The sequence below is a fragment of the Python bivittatus genome, unplaced genomic scaffold (assembly GCF_059951505.1).
Source record: "Python bivittatus isolate LINGU-HERP-01145 unplaced genomic scaffold, Pbiv_v1 ctg000080_np1212, whole genome shotgun sequence".
Classification (NCBI taxonomy): Eukaryota; Metazoa; Chordata; class Lepidosauria; order Squamata; family Pythonidae; genus Python; species Python bivittatus.
The window spans coordinates 55,108,375-55,127,960 of record NW_028277035.1 but is presented as its reverse complement, the minus strand read 5'-3'; the positions used below and the strand labels follow the sequence as shown (position 1 = coordinate 55,127,960).

The window sequence follows — 19,586 nt, the reverse complement described above, 5'->3', positions numbered from 1 at the left end:
ATGAACTCAATAAACCGACTCTGAAAAATTTTCGACATTTAGACCTGGCCACCTCGTCCTCCTATCTGTCTTATGGGGTTTCAGAGCTCTTGAGAGAATTTCTGAAAACTAATAAGCAAATGCATTAAGTATTACTGTATTTCCTGCATGCAGAGGGATAGTTTATATAAAGCACGTGATAGTTATTTATTACAAATGGCTTAGTTTGTTAAAATTAGTTGCAGGGTTACATTTTTCCTCACTTCCGCCAACGTTTTCTCCTGCAGGGAGCTGATCCAGACTATTATAACTTATTTTATCATCAGTTCTTACACATGTTGGACTGGCCGCGCTCACCGTGACTGTTTATACAGATAGTCTTGCCACACCCTAAAGACTAATGCGCTCGCCTCTAAGGAACACGTTTTTTGTTTGCTTGTTTCGGCTATTCTTCTGGCAACTGTTACTGTTGAGCAATATGTAAATCACTGCATGTAAAACCACTACTCTAATTTTGGGGAATTCAGTGCTCAAGGGTCAACACCACACACGTGACGGAATTCCTCTAGACGCACACACTCCCTTCCCGTACCAAGGGACTACAGAGCTACCACGACACGGAAATCTGGGTAACGTGCGATCTTAACGTCTTTCCTCTGGGCCCGCGGAGCAAATTGCGCCCGCGCCCTCCCGCTAAGAGCGACGGGAGTCCTGCCCGGCACTTTTGCCCCGCCCTCTACGCCTGGCGCGTGGGGGAGGCAGGACGCCGGCTCCCGCCGCGCATGCCCACTCCCCCGGCCTAGCAGGGGAAGGCGGGCGGGGAAGGATGCTGAGGCGGGCGCTGCGGCGGCCACACGGGAGCGAGGGGGCCTGTGGCGGGCTGAGCGCTAGGCCGGGCGCTGGGCAGCCGTGGGAGCAGCGCCGCGGTCATGCCCGGCTCCCCGTCGGCGCCGCCCGGGCCGGACCCGGAGGAGCACTACGATTTCCTCTTCAAGCTGGTGCTGATCGGCGACGCCAGCGTGGGCAAGACGTGCCTGGTGCAGCGCTTCAAGACCGGGGCCTTCTCTGAGCGCCAGGGCAACACCATCGGCGTGGACTTCACCATGAAGAGCCTGGAGATCCAGGGCAAGCGGGTCAAGGTGGGCGGGGCGGGAGAGGAGGAGGGAGGGAGGGAGGGAGGGAGGCAGCCCCCTCCTTTCTCCCTTCGCGGCACGAGCCGGGCAGGTAACAGGTGTGCGGACAGAACAACAGCTGTAGTCGGGGGAGAAGAAGCTGGCATGGCAACGTCCCTTTCCCCGGAGACTGAAGGGCGCCCAAGATCTGTCAGTCGATCTGCTGACATCCGTGGCGGGGCCGTGAATTCATCGCCAACCCAGGAGTTGCCGAAGAGTTCGTGCTTACACGGTTACAGCTCGGTTACCTCGATAAAACTTTTCTAAAAATTAAAAGAAAAGGTAGAATTTGTCTCCCACCCCCCCTTGCCAAGTTCAGATACTGCACAGCCCCTGTGGAAATGCCTAAAGGAATATTCTTTGCCTTTCTGGAGGTGCTTATCAGTGTTTGAAAAAGCCTCTGAGCATCTCCGAGAACCTCAGTTGTGATATTTCAGGCCTGTTAAAATAAAAATCCCCACAGAAGGTTGTATGTAATGTTTGAAAATAATATGACATTAAGAATTCTCTTGTACTGGGGTATATTGGTATGTAGCTCATGAACTTGGTTTGGAGTCTGTATGATAAGAGTCCACCTCACTTATCTGATGAGTAGTACATATTAAGTATAAAAGCTTACAAGAAACTTTGAGGCAAAGTCCTTTACTTACTTATTTAGGAGATGGGTCCACTGAACTGTTTAAGATTCAGTTGGTGTTGTGTAGAAATTAGGCTGTAACCCTTGTGTGAGTAGTTTTGTCATGTCATGGTCCATAACTCATGTGAATGTCATGTTTGTGTGCCAAAGAAAAGATGGGCAATCTGGTTTAAATATGATTTCAGCTCTGTAGAGCACTGTAAAATTAACTGGGGGTGGACATGGTTTTTTGTAATGCTTTAAACCAGGTTAATTTGAAATTATTATTTTTTAAAATATATGTTTATTCTCAATACATACATAGGTGTGTGTGTATGTGTGCGCCGCGCGCGTGTATGTGTTATAGACATCTAGAGCTTCCCCCTTCGCTGTTAAGGGTAGATTTCATAAAAATGCCCACGCTTCAGGAAAGTATTAGCATTTGCACTCAGTACTATAAACGTGTTTTATTATATATAACATGAATGGGAAGGAACTTAGAGGTCACAATAGGATTTTGTAGATCTGGAAAAGTGATTTAGATTGTGCTGAATAGATTTAGGATTTTAGTTGACTTTAACAGACACGTTGTGCAACTGCTTTATTATCTGACACAGCGTACCAAAGAGGGTTATAAACCTGTTCAAAGTACTGGGAAAGTAAATAAAATGCTTTTCCAGACCTTGTTTTTGAAAGTAACAAAGAAATTTTCCAAAGACAGTATGTGTAATACGTCACAATTAGTTATTGCTAAACTGCAGGTTAAAATTTATTTATATCCATATGGCAGTTGCTTAATTCTCTTTGATTCCAGTCCCAATGTTGTTTAACAGATGTTAAACATATATTTAAAAGAAAGTAGCCATTAAATATACTCATTTAATACCAATATAATTAAAGAATCAGAGTTGAAAAGGGCCACTTAAGCCATTGAATCCAATCTCTACTCTGCACAGGAATCCAAATTGAAATATCTGTGATATGTGCTGGTCCAGTTTCTGCTTGAATACATATTTTAAAGGAAAGTTCACCATCTTTTGGAAATCTGCTTTTTGAACTGCTATTTCCAGTAGGATTTTTTTTCTAGTATTCAACCAGAATCTGCTTTTATGTAAAATCATTATTCTTTGTACTACCCTTTGGAATGATAGAAAGCAGATCTTGGTCTACATCTGTGTGACATTCTTTCAGGTACTTGAAAAGTGTTATTTCCCCCTCAGTCTTCTCTTGATAAGCTTAGTCTCTAGTCCTTGCTCACATCTCTTATCCAGTTCCAGTTTTTATGAATTCTACATAAACTAGAATTCAGAATATGGCTCAGAGTTTATGCCCAGAGGGTATGCCCAGAACATCCCAGCAGGTTCAGATGTTGATGATTATGAATTGGCTAGAAGCAAAGCAAGAGGGGATTACAGGTAGTCCTCACTTAGTGGCCACAATTGGGACCAGCAATTCCATTGCTAAACAAAACATTACATGTCCACAACGGACTTACATCACTTCCCATTCAGTTGTTGAGTGAGTCACCATGGGTCATTAAGTGAGACATGTGACCGCGACTTCCAATTTTACTGCTGGCTTCTCCATTGACTCTGCCTTCACAATTGTGAAGCATGCAAATGGCGATCGTGTGACATGGGATGCTGTGATGGTCATATACCTGCCAGTTGCGAAGTGCCCAAATGTCAGTCAAGTGCCCAGATGTCCCTGTCAACTGCAGGGACGCTGTGATGGTCATAAATGTGAAGACTGGTCATAAAGTTACTTTTTCAACACCTTCCTAACTTCAAATGGTTGCTAGACAGGGCAGTCGTTAAGCAAGGTCTACCTATATACAGACTTGGAAATACCTTGGCCCTGTTCATTGTTACTTGATATAAACATCTTTATTTGGATCTTGCCAGTTATCTTGGTTTTTTGTCAGGAAGCTAAGGAAATGTAGGAAGGGCCCCTCCAGAAAAATCTCTAAACTGCTCTTGAAATTTTTGGTTTAGGAGCTTAATGCAGTAGTGAGAGTAGTTTGTGACTTCTATTGAAGCAGCTTCTAAGAAGAAAGTAAATCAGACTGCCCCCCTGTATGGAAAGTACATCAGTGCCTCTTGAACTGCAGCAATTTTAATGCTGTTTTTGAGAATTGGTTTCAAAGCAAAATGATTTGCATTCAGCCACAAAACTCATATATCAACATTTGCACACAAATTTGACAGAATCTCTTTTACTAATGCTATATATCAAGAGAGAAAATTCCATTCTACAAACTTGCATTGTTTGTTCTACATTGTGTATTTGCCTTTAGCTAAGTTAAATAGGCATTATGATACTAGGATAGTTAGCAAGAAGATTGAACTAATTAATCTTTTCATATTTACTGTTGCAGCATAAGAATAGACTTTGTCCAGATTTAAAGATTATCTTGCACAGCATATTAAGAAAAAGAAATCATAGAACGAGACTGTAATGTTTCAAAGGTACATAATTTCCAATATGATATGTGCACCTGATTTCACATGTAAGTACAGGCAGTCCCCAGCTTAAGAACGAGTTCAGTTCCCAAGGTCTGTCCTTAAGTTGAATTTGTATGTAAGCCAGAACAGTATTATTGTATAATACTGTATGTGTAATTACAGATGGTCCTCAACTTGCAACCATTTGTTAATTCAAAGTTACGATGGCACTGAAAAAAGTGACTTATGACTGGTTCTTGCACTTATGACCATCGCGGTGTCCCTGCAGTCACGTGATCAAAGTTCAGGCACTTGGCAACCGGCGTGTATTTACAATGGTTGCAATGTCCTGGGGTCATGTGACCCGGGACGCTGCAACCATCATGAATACATGCCAGTTGCCGAGTGCCCAAATTTTGATCACGTGACTGCTTAACAAATTCACTTAACTTCACTTCGCATGATTCGCTTAATGTCCAGGGTGAAAAAGACTGTAAAATCAGGTGTAACTCCATATCACTTCGCGATGGAAATTCTGGTCCCAGTTGTGGTTGTAAGTTGAGGACTATCTGTAACTCAAATCATTGTGTATTTAACTTGAATTTTGCTACATTAGGCTCTGTTCTTAACTATGGGTCATCCTTAAACCAGGTGTTTTTAACCCAGGGGCTACCTGTAATACAAGTTTGCAATGTGATTTTTTTTTAATGAAAACTACTAAATAAAACAGTTATATTTTATTTCACTATTTTGAAATTTATGAGTACAGAAAGAGCTGTCCGCATGTTTGCTTCTAAGTTTGGAACAAGCTGGATTCTTAAAGTTTTTCAAAAGTTAGCATAGCTTACTAGCTAGAGGATAGAACTTCATTTTTGTCTCAATAATATATTGTGATTTGAGTGGGAAAATCTTGATTAAAAATTTTTCCTTGAAGATAGCAGGAAGACATATCTATATATAGGTAGTCCTCACTTATCAACTGCCTCATTCAGCGACTGTTTGAAGTTACAGAAATGCTAAAAAGGAGGTTTACAACTGGCCCTCAAACTTGCAGCTGTCACAGCATCCTGCAGTAATTTGATCACTATTTGCAACTTTAACAGACACCTTCCAACAAACAAAGTCAATAGGGAAGCCAGCAGGAAGTTGCAAGTCGCAGTCACGTGATATTGTATTTAATGACCCATGGTGATTTGCTTAATGACCGCAGCAGAACTGATGTAAGTCAGGTGCGGTCATGTGAAGGTTCACTTAATGACCGTATCACTTAGAGACAGAGTTGCTGGTCCCAATTGTGGCCCTAAATGAGGACTACCTGTGCTCATTATTCATAATTATATGGGTCATTGTTAGTAGGAAAGTCAAGCAAGACCTTAAATGTAGCTAGTTACCAGTTTGTACTGTTCAAATTTATTTATTGTTTTATAATGTTTATAAACCATTCATTCCAGAGGATCTAGATAGGTAAGATCATAATACAGTACAAATAATAATAATACAATAAAATGCAAATAAACCAAAAACAAATCCAATATCACTAGCAGTGAAGATCTTATTTCTGCTGTTAATCTTGATTCCTATTCTATTTCAACACTATCTGCATTTTCAAAATATTTCACTCAGTTCATACAAACACAGGCAGGATTTCCTAATGCCAGTCCTAAAGTAGACCATACAAAAATCTAATGCGATACTTTTGTTTAAGTGATACCTTAGTTTATTCATGGCTTGAGATTAGGTATCTATCAGGGCTGTGCAGTGCTTTGGATTTGAAGGCAAAAGAGTGTTTCGGAGCTTGTGGGGTACACACATAATATTGCCAACTCCTAAACCAAATGTGTCTTCCTGGCATCATAATTGTACTGCAGCTCTGTTGTAGAGAGCAGCTCTGTAATCCTAAAAAAAGATACAACTGCTTGAAGGAGTTGCAGGCAGATGCTATGCAAGTATTCTCACATACTCCTATCTGAAGCCCTGCACAGCCCTACTATCTGTAACTCTATTCTTATAAAATAAATAGTAAAAGATGGGCACTTGTGTGTCAGAGGTCAGCTTTCTGTACAGCCAATTATGTCACTGTCCATCAGAGTTATAATTTCCCACACCAACTTCTTCCAGCCACTGTGGTAACCAGTAATGTCAAAGCCATGGCTGCTTATTCACCATTGCCCTCTTGAACTTGCTGCTGCCCTCTCCCTGGCCAGATGCATTGACCATGCTTGGCTGTGGCAACTAGTGATAATGTGTTGCAATTCAATTGGGTGTGGAATGATTTTGTGCTCTGTTAGATACCTAAATTCAAAGCATAGCTATTTTACACTCCTTCAATCAATATGCATAAGAAAAGGTCACCTGATAAGTACAACCAGCAACTTGTGATTGAAGAACTGACAGGCTTGCTTCTTTTTTATTTCCTTTAGTTACAGATCTGGGACACAGCTGGTCAAGAAAGGTTTCGGACCATAACCCAGAGTTACTACCGAAGCGCCAATGGAGCTATTCTAGCCTATGACATTAGCAAGAGAGGCTCTTTCCAGTCCATTCCTCGCTGGATCGAGGATGTGAGGAAGTATGCAGGCTCCAACATAGTACAGTTGCTAATCGGTAAGTGTGGAAAAATTTACTTGGTAAGCCAGAAATAAAAAGAATTATGCCTATGCATAATCAAACAATAGCAACTTATGCAAAGGCATTTCTTTATTTCCAGAAATAAAAATATTTCTCATTTTAGAGTGAATTTAATTACTGCCTAGTCAGTGGTGAAGCAGGGAAGTTTTTGCTTTCAATCTCTGCTACGGTTCACTTTATCTTCTTCAGCCTTTTATGGTTGTCTCAGTATTCCATGCTTTAAAAATCCTTATTTAACGTGTGTTTTTTAGTATTTGAAAAGTGAACAAGTCAGTTCAGATTATGAGACTGTGCCTTCATATCTGCCTGGTCCAAGTTTATACCATGCTGTAACTTTTCCACAGAGTATTAAGATGTTGAATAGCATGCATGATATTTAAACTCAGATTATTTAGAATGAAATGCTCTTGGCTCTTAGCCAGTCTACAGCCCATATCAGGTACATTAAATAAAGTTTGAACTGTTTCATCTGTTAGGTATTTGTGTCCCTTCTGTGCAGATTTTTGGTGTAATGACTGGCAGAAAGTGAACAAATGTAATGCAGAGATTCATTGTCATTAGTTCAGGTGATAATTAAATACAAAATAAGTAATGTAATCCTGTTAATAGAGGAATGTCTAGGCTGGAAGGGGTACAAAACTCATTTCATGAGACTGGATTATTATGTTGAAATGCATGCTCTGTCAACATTAAGGTGGGATAGTATTATAAATCCAGTATCCAGAAGAAGTATGTTATATTTTCCAGTGGCTCAGATTTCTTTATCCTTCCTCCACAGATACTTTGTCAGCTTCCACTGTTATCTTTTTTTTTCTCATCTCCATGGTAACAGTGGTATCTCATCTCTAGGTTGGTTAGTTGCATCACTTTTGGGGTTCTGCAGCTCTTCAAACAGTTTTATCTATCCCTGTTGTTGTCTTTTCCCCTAGATCTCCCCAATTGAACATTTTCCCTAACCTCCAGAATGACATTTTAAAAATTAATCTTATTAACAATTCCACTTTCTCCTACTAGGAAACAAGTCTGACCTAAGTGACCTTCGGGAGGTTCAACTAGAGGAGGCTCAGAATCTGGCCGAACGCTATGATATCATCTGTGCCATAGAAACTTCTGCAAAGGACTCCAGCAACGTGGAGGAAGCTTTTGTGAAGATGGCAACAGAGCTAATGATGAGACATGGAGGCCCTATGTTCAGTGAGCAAAACACAGACAGCATCAAACTTGACAGCAAGGATGTAGTAGAAGGGTGGGGGTGTGGCTGCTGATAATACAATTTCTAATTGTTACTGGAATTTAGAAGATACCTTCCCTTCTTTCTCCTTCACTCTGGGTCTCTTCTACACATAGGACACTTTGCACAAGCCTAGTGTTTTTGTATGTTAAGACATTAACATTTGCAGCATGTTTTTAAAAATATGAAGGAACTTTCTTGTATAGATCTGAAAGTATATGGCAGTCATTCTGTAGCAATTTCTACTAGATTTTTTTTAGAGGAATTAGTGCAATTTGGCAGTAAGTTGCACAGAATGAAGCTACTAAATATCTTCATATGAAATGGTCTGAGTGCAAAACTGCTATTTTACTATTTTACACCTCCATAAGGGACCTTATCAACTTGGGCAACATTTAATGCTTCTGTGGCAGCAAGTTTTCAGACTGCCTCTTTAAGCTCTCCACATTCCAGAAAAAAGAATTAAAAATTACACATAATGACGCAAAACTTTGTAGGGATGTTTCAAGTATGAAATATTAGATTTTCTGCATAGGGTAAAGCAGCTGATGATCATTTAAAATGAAGAACCTCCTAAATTATGAAATGATGTTTTCCTGGATACCGATGTCGCTGGTGCAAGCCATGCAAAACAAATACTTTTCTCTCTTGTTTTTTTCAGATAGAGAAAGCAGTAAGTGCAGGACTGAGCATGTCTGTAATACATAGGGGTTTGGTTTTGTTTTTGCTTTGTTTCATATTCACCTCAAAAGACTTGATCCTGAATACATTTCACTGGATGGTAGGTCCACAGGTTTCAGTGGAACTTTCTTGGAAGTAAATGCCTTTGAAAATGTATAGGGCTTACTTTAAATAGGCTGAAAATTATAAGTTAAGATAGATTTAATAGTTTATTTTGCACAGGCGTTAACAGTCTCCTTGGTTAATACTGTATATTAGGGTTTTTCAACCGTGGCAACTTCAAGATGTGTGGACTTCGACTCCCAGAATCCCCCAGGAGTCAAAGTCCACACATCTTGAAGTTGCCAAAGTTGAGAAACACTGCTGTGGATTGCTGATTCTCATCTTTATTAATTTCATTATGGTCAGCATTCTTCAGAGAAGCAGATCATTTAAATACCTTTCCCTTCAATCTTAGCCTCTTCTTTCATTACTACAGAGCATCTTACAAATTATCCCAGCTAGAGGATTATTTTTTTTTTCATTTTTAGGTACTTTCAACAATTATAGAATTGTCTCTTTTTGAACTTTCTCTGGTCAGTGGTATTAAGAAGCTGTTTGTTGATAGGTATATGGTAAATGTTGAATTGTGTGTAAGAGATCATTGGTTGTTTTCCTAAATTGACCACTCATGATATGGAGCTCTAAAAATCATAACAGTTGCTTTGTTTTGTCAGACAGTGGCTCAGGAATTCTCATTATAAGGCACATTTGCTGATTTATAAAATACTTCTTTTATATAATAGGCCCTATGGTTCCTATTGCTCCCTTCTTATCCATTCCTTCTGCCTTTGATTTCTTCTATTATGCTACAACACAATCTTCAAATTAGCTTCACGCTATTTTTTTTTCAGGACAAATCAACACTATATATAAAAAGTCTGCAATCTATTAGTCAAAAACTGCTGAACTATTTCTACCTAGTTAATTTAAGATAAATACCCTTGTTTACATTGGGCTAAATTTAGGCCAGTGATTTAGAAATGGAGATATTATTAACAGTTGCCTTTTTTGAGCACCTTAAACTGGGAAATGAAGAATGAGTATAATGGCTGCAAGTCTTCCAATTCACCTTTTCAGTGTCCAGCATATGGTATTTCTAAAGGGCCCCATGCCCCTGTCCCAGAATCAAAGGCCACATTTTAAAATGAAATCCTTGCAGTCATTTTAAAACGGGTTTGGCACAGTGGTACTATTATGGCCATAAATACCTCCCTGGATACCCATAGGCTTTCTATCCCATCTGATTTTTTAAAAGATTTCTTATTTTTAAAAGATCAAATGTGAAACTGCCATAATATGCTCTCAAAATTATGAATATGCCCAATGCGTTTGTCTACCCTATGTTAGGAAAACACATAGAATTTTATTACTGGAAGCAAATTTATGAGTTCAGTTAGCAGAGATTAGGGTAAGGCTAATATCAGAGATCGTTTTTGTAGAATATTGATAGGAAAAACATTTGAACCTGTTTTAATTTTTGCAGTATAAAGTGTCTGGCTGTATAATTTAGCTTACTACTACAGTTTTGACTCCAGTGAGTATCCTGATGAAAGTTTTTATTGTAATTTCAGAATAGTAACTTTAAAGTTAAATGTTCTATAAGGTGTAGACAGGAAAGGGGCCTTAATTTTAGGTAGATGTAGTTTTACAATTATGTTTACATAGAAGAGAGATATGCCTGAGAGATGCTGCTTCTGAATACTATTTTATACCAGGTTTCTTCAGGTTTACTGTATCCAGCCTTTGATTCCTAAGCAGTAACTAGTATAGAAAACTCTAGTGATTACTAACAGAGCATCGGCATTAAACAGAAATGTTTGACTTTGTACTGTGAATCCAATACTATAAGCATTACTATTTTGTTTTACTTCAGCTGAGTCTATGAAAATGAAAGAAGAAAGTGAAACTGAATAGAGTCTAAGCATGATTAATTGAACCAAGGTCAAGTCCTAAATTGAAGTCTCTATATGGTGGCTTTTATATCAGCCAACAATATATTTTTCAGGACATAGGCAACCCCTTTCCACAATGCTGAGGTTTGGGCAAAATCCTGCACAGAATTCCAAAATCTTAGAAGATTTTGGCAACTTAAAAAAAAGTTTTGTTTTTTTAATTTGGGTTTCAGAGGTGACCTTTAGGAATTTGGTGGGTGCTGTCTTTTAATCATTTCTGTATGAGTGAGAGCTGTTTGAGAATAGTCACTGCCATCTCTTATGCATATGGAGAAGGGCAAGCTCGATTTTCCAGGAGTTCTTTTAATCTCCATGGAAATTAGATGAGAGAGTATACCCAACACAGTAAATAAAACCAAGTTCAAGGCAAAAGAAATAAATCAGCTCCATTTCCAGTTGGATATGGTTATTAAAACACCAGCAAAAAGTAATTTAATTTAAATAGTCAGTTTCTCTTAAAATAAAATGCAGCATAAAATTAGGCATCATTCATCATTTGCATTCCTAAGAATATTTTTCCCAGAACAGGGAGGCCTGTAGGGTTTCAGCAGAGCAAGATCATAGAAAGGTATAAAAAAGAATCCACAAAACAAACACATATTTCAATTAAAACAGTGATTACCAAAGAGGGAAATTCAAACTGGCCAATCAATATCTGATGACATAACCATATGTTCATTAGGTGAATCCTGCATTTTCTACTTTAGTATCAGTCTGACTCCTAGTGGGAAGGAAGTCAGCCTTGGATGGATAATAATGGATATTTTGGTAGAGAAACTCATTGTGGCAGAAAGGGAGAAAAGCTTTGCTTTCCAGGGGCTGCAAAGATCTCTACCTGTCAGTGATCTAAGGAATTGATGCTACTATATATTCAGGCCAATCTGATATAATGGTGTGCCAATAATGATTTTTTAAAAAAGAGGATCTTGTGAATGGACACATTTTGGGGATTTTTTGTTATATTATTTATAAATATAAATAATATAAGTGTTCAAGTATTATGTGAGCAGGCTCCTTTCATACTGTTTTTCAGGATTATAGTTTGATAATCATTCCAAAAAGTAATTGAGGGCATGCATTTGTTTCAGAATTAACTTGCTGCCTCTTGATGATTCTTTAATATTTTATGTTGTGATATATACTGCTTATTTATTCCCAGATTAGGAAAGAGCTTTGCTCAAATTGATTCTTATGAGCTGTTTTGATTGGTGAGGGAATAGCATTGACATTGCTACCAGTTTAGGTCTTTCTCCATACATACTGTACTTCAGTAAGTATTATACAGAGACTAGCTTTTGCTGCAATTATTTGTTGCAAGGACAAGAAAATTAAAGGCCAGCTTTTAGAGAATGTTACAAACCTCTCTTGTATTACTTATACTGAGTTTCTGGTAAAAGTACAAACTGGTAACAGAATAGTGCAAGATAATCTGGGTCACTGTAGACTTCTCTGTATTTTCAGGATTTTTGTGAAAAAGATGGTAATGATATTGCTATTGCAAATTCCAATTAAAAGGTATGGTTAATCTGCTGTGCCCCTCTTTATATCAGGAGTTGAATATGATGCCCTCCCAAGTGGTGGGGTTATACATATGGATTGATTGCAAGCTTCTCCTGAGAAAGGTCAAAGGAAAAAGACAATCATCCACATGTAAAGACAAATAAGAACTTCTGCCCAAGTAGTGTACAGTGTAGTAGCCTTGGGGATCTCTTCAGTGGAAGTACTGAAGAACAAACCTGTGTGAGCTAAAGGCTTGAGCATAAATTTTAAAGGGGGAAATTGTCAAAACGTTTAGGGGCCCCATTAGCAGGAAGAATTCAACAACATTGGTTTTCTTTAGTCTTTTTAGTAGAACTGAAATATTGCATAGGAAATCTGTTTGGAAAAGAGTCATATTTCAAATGGATTTTTCCGGTAAAATATAAAAATAGCTGCATGTCATAAGGGGTGGGAAACATTTATTTACTTGCAGCAAAACCATGAATTTCTGCCCATGATTCTTTCCTTTAAGACTCAGGGCTCTTTGCAGCACCCTTATGTGCAAGAGTGTTGTGATCACTTATTGACTGTTCCAGTAATGCTGGAACGATCATCTCATTGTTTTGTCATGTGGCTAGATAATACAGCAAAGCAAAGAGAATTGGCCTCCAACCATGATGTAGATGATCTGTAGAATAAGTTATGTTTAAAAAGATTCATCGTTTTGCCTAAATCTGTTTTTTTAAAAACAATACTGTAAATTAATTGCAAACTAGAATAACACAGTTGTCTCTTCTGACATTACTAGATGCCACATATTTACATTCCAAATACACACATACAAGCACACACACACTATGGATTTATATTTATCTGGCTCTGTCTAGTGTGCAGATGACATCCAGGTTTCAGATACATCAAATGAAGCACATGAAACATGCCAGATTCAGTTTGAGATATTAAATGCCTGATTGTTTTACTGAAAACCATTCTCAGACTTTTAAGCATTTCAGATGGTCTACTTTTCTTACAGAGATAGCAAATTTTATGGTCTATTTTCTGCATAAAACACTTTATTGCAGGGGAATATGCCGTAGAAATACATCTATAATTGATAGTACTATGCATGTATCTTGCCATTTAGAACAGACTGCTCTTTGTGACAGTTTAAAAAATAAAGTATATTAAATTGTCACTAAAATTGGTTCTATTTTTTCCAAAATAATACATTTGAAGTCTTATGATAGAAGTGTGCAGATCACAATTTATGGCATAAATATTTGTGAACTGTTTCCTAACAATCTGAATACTAGTGAAATTCTTTAACAGAATTGATCAAAGAATTGAAAAATATTTAGTTTATACCAGGTTGTTCCAAACTTAAAATGTTATTTATAATTAATGCTTACATTTTCTATATACTATGATTGATTGGTGGATCATGTGGCATCCAGTTGGTGTCGACTCTTTGTGATCACATAGATAGACCTTCTCCAGGACAGTCATCTCCAACCTGGCCTTTCAGGACTTCCAACACTGCACTTTTTGCTGAATCAATCCACCTTGCTGTTCGTTTTCTTTTTCCTTTCACCTTTACCAGCATTACAGACTTCTCATGAGAGCTCAGTCTTTGCATAATGTGCCCCAAAAATAATAAATTGAGCCTGGTCATTTCTGCTTCGAGTGAGACCTCTGGGTGGATTTGTTCTATGATCCATTTCTTTCTTTTCTTAACTATCTATGTTTTCTCCAACACCAACATTCAAAAGTATCAATATTATTTCTACCCTGCTTCTTCACAGTCCAGCTTTTACTTCCATAGAGCATCACAGGCACAAACATTTCCTGCCAGATTCTGATCTTTGTGGATATAGATACGTCAAGGCATCTGAATATCTTTTCCAAAGTCTTCATGGCTACCCTATCAAGTGCTAGTGTGTGGGATATTTCTTCATTGCTGCTTCCTTTACTCTTGACAGTCAGTCCTAAAAGGCAAAAGCTATCCACCAATTCACTATCTTCATTGTCAGTTTTAGCACTGATTACTATAGCTGTTGTCATTAGTTTGGACTCCATTTTATCTTATTTCCATTTCTTTCACTGTGCTCCTTGACTTTCATTACTCAAGCTTGCAGATCATTTACATTTTCACCTATCAGAGTAGTGTCATCAGCATAGCGCACGTTTTGGAGGTTTCTTCCTCCAATTTTAAAACTACATTCATATTAAAATCCAACCTACCTCATTATATATTAAACATACTAGGCTGAATGAATAAAGAAAAAGTAGATAGCCTTGTATTATTCCTTCGCTAACACAGAGCCAGTTTGTTTTGCCATATTCTGTCTGGACTATGGCTTCCTATTCTGTGTACATGTTTCTTATGAGGACAGTAAGATATTCTGGGATTCCCATTTTTTTCTAAGCGCATTTCATAGCTTAACATGATTGACACAAGTGAGGGCCTTTTTATAATCAATGAAACACATGCTTACTTCCTTTTGGTATTCCTTGGCTTTTTCAACTTCCAGCTTTGGTATCTTTACAGACTTCTTTGTAATACTATTCCTCATCTCTTTGAATGGTTCTCTGAAATTCTTTGTTAAGTTTGTTCCTGAGATCTTTGTCTTTCTTGGCTTTGGCTTCTCTTCTCTTCTTGGCAATTTCCACTATGCATTCTGACACCCAAGTAGCTTTCCTCTGTTTCTTGGTGTTTTGAAGACTATGTAAACAGTAAAGAAATCATTGGGTTGTCAGAAACTGATAACTCATCCTTCTGCTTCATTTCAATTTCCTACGCCATACAGTCCATTTAAATTTCCTAGGCCATACAGTCCAACTACTTTTTCCTCTTTACTATTTCCAACTTTGGCATTCCAGTTTCCAGCCACAACCAGCATATCTTGCTTGCATGTTCTGTTGATTCCAGATTGAACTTGACCATAACATTCATCAACCTTCTCTTTTGGAGTTGGCGTATAAACTTGAATGTCATTTTAAAGGGTTGTCTACGAATCTAACTGATATTGTTTGGTCATTTAGCTGCATTGTACCTAAGTAACTGATTGAAAAAGTGTCCAATTCCAGCCCATTTCAGTTTGCTGATGCCTAAGATGTTAAAGTGTAATTGATTCATTTCATTCTTCACTGTGTTAAGCTTTCCTATGTTCATGCTTCTTACTTTCCATTGTTCCTATTGTAATTCTGTCTTTGCAGTTTTGAATTTTCTCTTCCTGCATGGAAGCATTAGCAATTAGAAGTCCCAAAGGCTTTGATCAATTCTGTCATAAACACCATTAAACATTAGTACTCCTAAAAGATCCTCAGCTCTTCCTCAGTAGTATGTTAAGTCCCATCCAATCTGAGGGGCCCATCATTCAGCACTGTATCGTCACTTTATATTGCCTATCCGTATGGTTTCCTTGGTAAAATACAGGAGTGGCTTACCATTGCTTTCTCTTGTGCATTGTGAGATTATGCTTTTGCTTTTGGCACTAATGTGATCATCCACCTCCAGCATCTCCCTATATCACTGCTGCGCAATATAGGTGCCTGCTTGCTTTAGCTGGACAGCTGGGTAACCTTCATGCTTTGAATTACTCTGCTGGGAGTATCTGCTCTTGGCATGCACCCCCAATGTTCTTCGCTCATCCCTCCTGGGAATACTCTACCACCATCATCATGTGACAACATAGTAGAACTTCAGAAAATGTAATTTTCCGTAAATGTAATATTACAGAAAATGTAAACTTACTTCTGAATTGAATTGCTTATAGGATGACATCTAGACTTAGCAGTACAGCAAAGAAAATAGAATCAATAAGTATTGGTTTGTTTTGCTCTATGTGGAAAGTAATTATTCATTAAAATATTAGGATTCCAAACTGCATTTTTTTTAAAAAAAGATGGTTGCATTTACAATACAAAGTTTATTTTAATTCATAGTCTATGCAAAAATGTTAAAATCTGAAATGTGTATTTCATATAGCTCCTTCCCTTTGTGCTTTACAAAATATCTAGAATTGGGAAATGTCAGAAATACATAAGCACATGTGTCTAGCTATGCTTGCAATGTCACCACTGTAACAGATTGAAAGAGAATATCAGATGGCATAGCAGATGACTTAATCTACATACCAATTATGCAATCTCAGTATAAGTTTTTACATTACATGTAAGCATGTAGAACAGAAGAGACTTTGCACACCTCTCTTTGCACATCTGTAAAATGTTGAGAGAAGTTGTATGCTTCTCATGGAGCAAAGAAACAGAAAGAGCTGCATTTACTTCTTCCTGGTTCCCCTTTTCTAATGTGCAATGGCTCTTCAGAGCTCTCATCTTTGATAAAGATCCAAATTGTAAATATAGTCAAATTAGGCACCAGTTTCTCTGAATTCCTTTCCTTTTAAAATTGACCAACAGCAGAATTTATGTCTGCCTTCCCTTGGACCATCCTACTCCACCCTCAAAATTTCTGGCCCAGTTATGATAATGGCACTGTTCTGTGCATTGATTTCTAGCTTACATAATAATGGAGGTGACATCATCCTTTTTTCTGAGTCTTAGACTTGGATATCAATTCCTTTTAAATCACTTGACTTCTTTGTGAATGTAACAAGTATAAGAGTATAACTGCCTCCCTCATGGTGCTGAAATCCTAAATTCCAGTTTATCTGTATAGCTAGGATGGACATTTACAGGGTGTCATAAATACCGAGACAATCTGGAATAATTATGGTTACATAAAATGCTTATTAGATTATAACTTATCTGCTTTCATTTTTTTCTTGGAAAATAAAGTGCATGAGTAATTCTCAGCCATGCTTTTAATATATTGATTATAGTGAATGTCTGTACTAAAAATTTAACATGGGATTTTCAGGTATTTGAATTGTGATAAATAAATTAGAGAAAGTCCTCTCATTTCTTCCCAAAAAATAATGTTTGAGGGATCTCAGGTTTTTGAGATCTGCCTATTTTCTCAAGTTCTCAAATTGTTAGGTTTCTTGTCTGTTAATAAACAGTCATCACCTGAGAATAATCCCTGCCCTAAATTCCTTAAATTAGATTTGTATGCTGGATCAAACCTTCTTTCACAGATTCCGTTGTTGAATCAGGAGCTATATGGGGAATTCATGACCAAATGTGCATCTTCATAGTGATGAATGTTTCAAGCTGATACTTACTTTGCACTGCAGATAAGATACATGTCTCCATCTGCTCTCAGACCTCAGTGCACAATCTGTCTGGATTGGGAATAGGGTATGTAGGCTGTTGGTATTTTTTATCTGGCCCACACTGTGTGTCTAAACAAAATGTAAGAACTCAGACATGCAAAATTGTGATCTGTGGAGAAATTTGGTGAGCTTTACTTTAAATAGAGGGTAATTGTGCCTTGGAAGTGGCTCTGCCTAAAAGTGAAAGGCCAGATGTAAAATATACCTTTTTTGCATATCTACACACATACACAGCCAGAGTTTAACAAAGATTGGACACAATCTTTATTAGCAGTTGACTGATTTCTGCTATGGTCAATAGGATTAAGGTACAAGTTCCTTAAAATTAGCATTATGTATATTTAAAATATGAGCACCAGTACTGGTGTGACTAGGGCAATCCTAATAGCATCCCTAGATCAGTTTACATATCCTGGCTAATATGACTTCTAATACCCTCAGAACCTACGATTGATAAAAGGGAGGAAGAAAGCAACTGGGTTACCCTATCTTGCCATCTGTCTGCTGTGAAATACTCTTCCTTTCTCAGTTGCTTTCCCACTATTGAGAAAAGGTTTGGAGACATGTTGATGTTGGTTATTTTACTAAAAATAAGATTCCAGCATTTATATGTGCACTATCACCCCATTGCTTTTAAGTGTAGGTATAACCTAATGGTAGAATCTGTAGAAAGGTATAATAGTACAGATGCAGATATTTCTAGTGTGTCTTGTCATGGTAGAGATTTGTATCTGTAAATATGGCATTGGCTGAAATCTGATAGAGCATCTGCACTATTTTTTGAAGTGGAGGTGGTTTTTTAGAGAAATCTTTTAGTGATGCGTGCTGACAAAAGTTCATCATGCGCTCTGTGCAGTAATAGTGCCTAACTAACTGGTATAGCCTGATTTAAAATCTCTTGTCCTAGGGACAGGCAGCTTTTCTACTAGCTGGTTCATACACTTAGTAAGATAAAGCACCAATTCATATTGAATTCACTTACTTCATTTCCAAAGGATATACAAGTTTGAAGAATTCTGATGTTACTGAATTGTTCTCCATTTTTTGAAAACAGTTTTATTGCTTGTAATAAGGCTTCTGGGAACAGATATAGAGACCAGTCTATCTTGTTTTCTCTTACATAGCGTTTACTGGAAAAGGTGAAAAGCAAGATAACAAGGGAACAAAATATCAATGTTGACATTTTACTGGTACCTATTTATGGATTTATTAAAAAAAATTATTTTTAAAAACTATGAAATTACTTTTTTTGGTAAATATTAGCAAAGTCTGTAGCAAATACATTGTACCGTGTATAATTAAAATGAGCATTTGGCTATTACACTGTGTATTTCTTAATTAACCACCACCACAGTTATTTAGTTCAGCCCGTAAAGCAAATAAATATTGAAATTAAAAGAATTATATCGATTTCACCCCCCCCCCAAAAAAACCTGTCCATTGGGGAAGAGGATGGATCTAGCCATAGCCACAATGATAAATATCTTCATCACTTCCCAGCTGATTGCAGCAATAATTATTTGGTTTACACATTATACTGACCAAGGGATGGACAATTTTTGAATTGCTGAGATCCACATTTAATAATTTGGAGAGAGACAGAAGCCACAGTTGGCAGAATGAGTTTTGTACAGCACAAATGCATGGGAGCATTTTCTGCTTTTAACAGTATTAATACTATTTTCAGCAGTAAAAGAACTGGAAGTCAAGGAATACACCACAGACTAGCACTTGGTAGAGTAGCAATGAAGCCTTGGAAAAGCTGTTCAGATGCCATGATGTGTCTATATCTACAAAGATTAGAATCATGCAGGCAATGGTTTTCCTTGGGACATTCTATGGACGCAAAAGTAGGACTTTGAAGGAGGAGGATAGAAAGAATATTGACATTTTTGAACTTTGGTTTTGGAGAAGATCCTGAGAATCCCATGGGTAGCCAAGAAAACAAACACAAATAGCTCATCAAACAAATCAACCCAGAGATCTCATTTGAGGCACAAATGACTAGGCTCAAATTATCACACTTCAGACACATTATGCAAAGACTTCTCTCTGGAGAAGTCTATAGTGCTGGAAAGGGGAAGGGAAGAGAAGAAGGATGGCCAGCAACAAGGTGGCTGGACTC

General features: G+C 37.8%; 1 protein-coding gene across 1 annotated transcript; it reads left to right on the top strand.

Moving 5' to 3' along the window:
* Positions 1-703: 703 nt before the first annotated feature.
* RAB43 (RAB43, member RAS oncogene family) lies at positions 704-18,782 on the top strand. The gene is made up of 3 exons (XM_007427816.4): positions 704-1,118; positions 6,632-6,815; positions 7,854-18,782. Exons 1-3 carry the CDS (start codon positions 909-911, stop codon positions 8,102-8,104), a joined length of 645 nt encoding a protein of 214 aa, XP_007427878.1. The 5' UTR covers positions 704-908; the 3' UTR covers positions 8,105-18,782.
* The last annotated feature ends 804 nt before the right edge of the window (positions 18,783-19,586 follow it).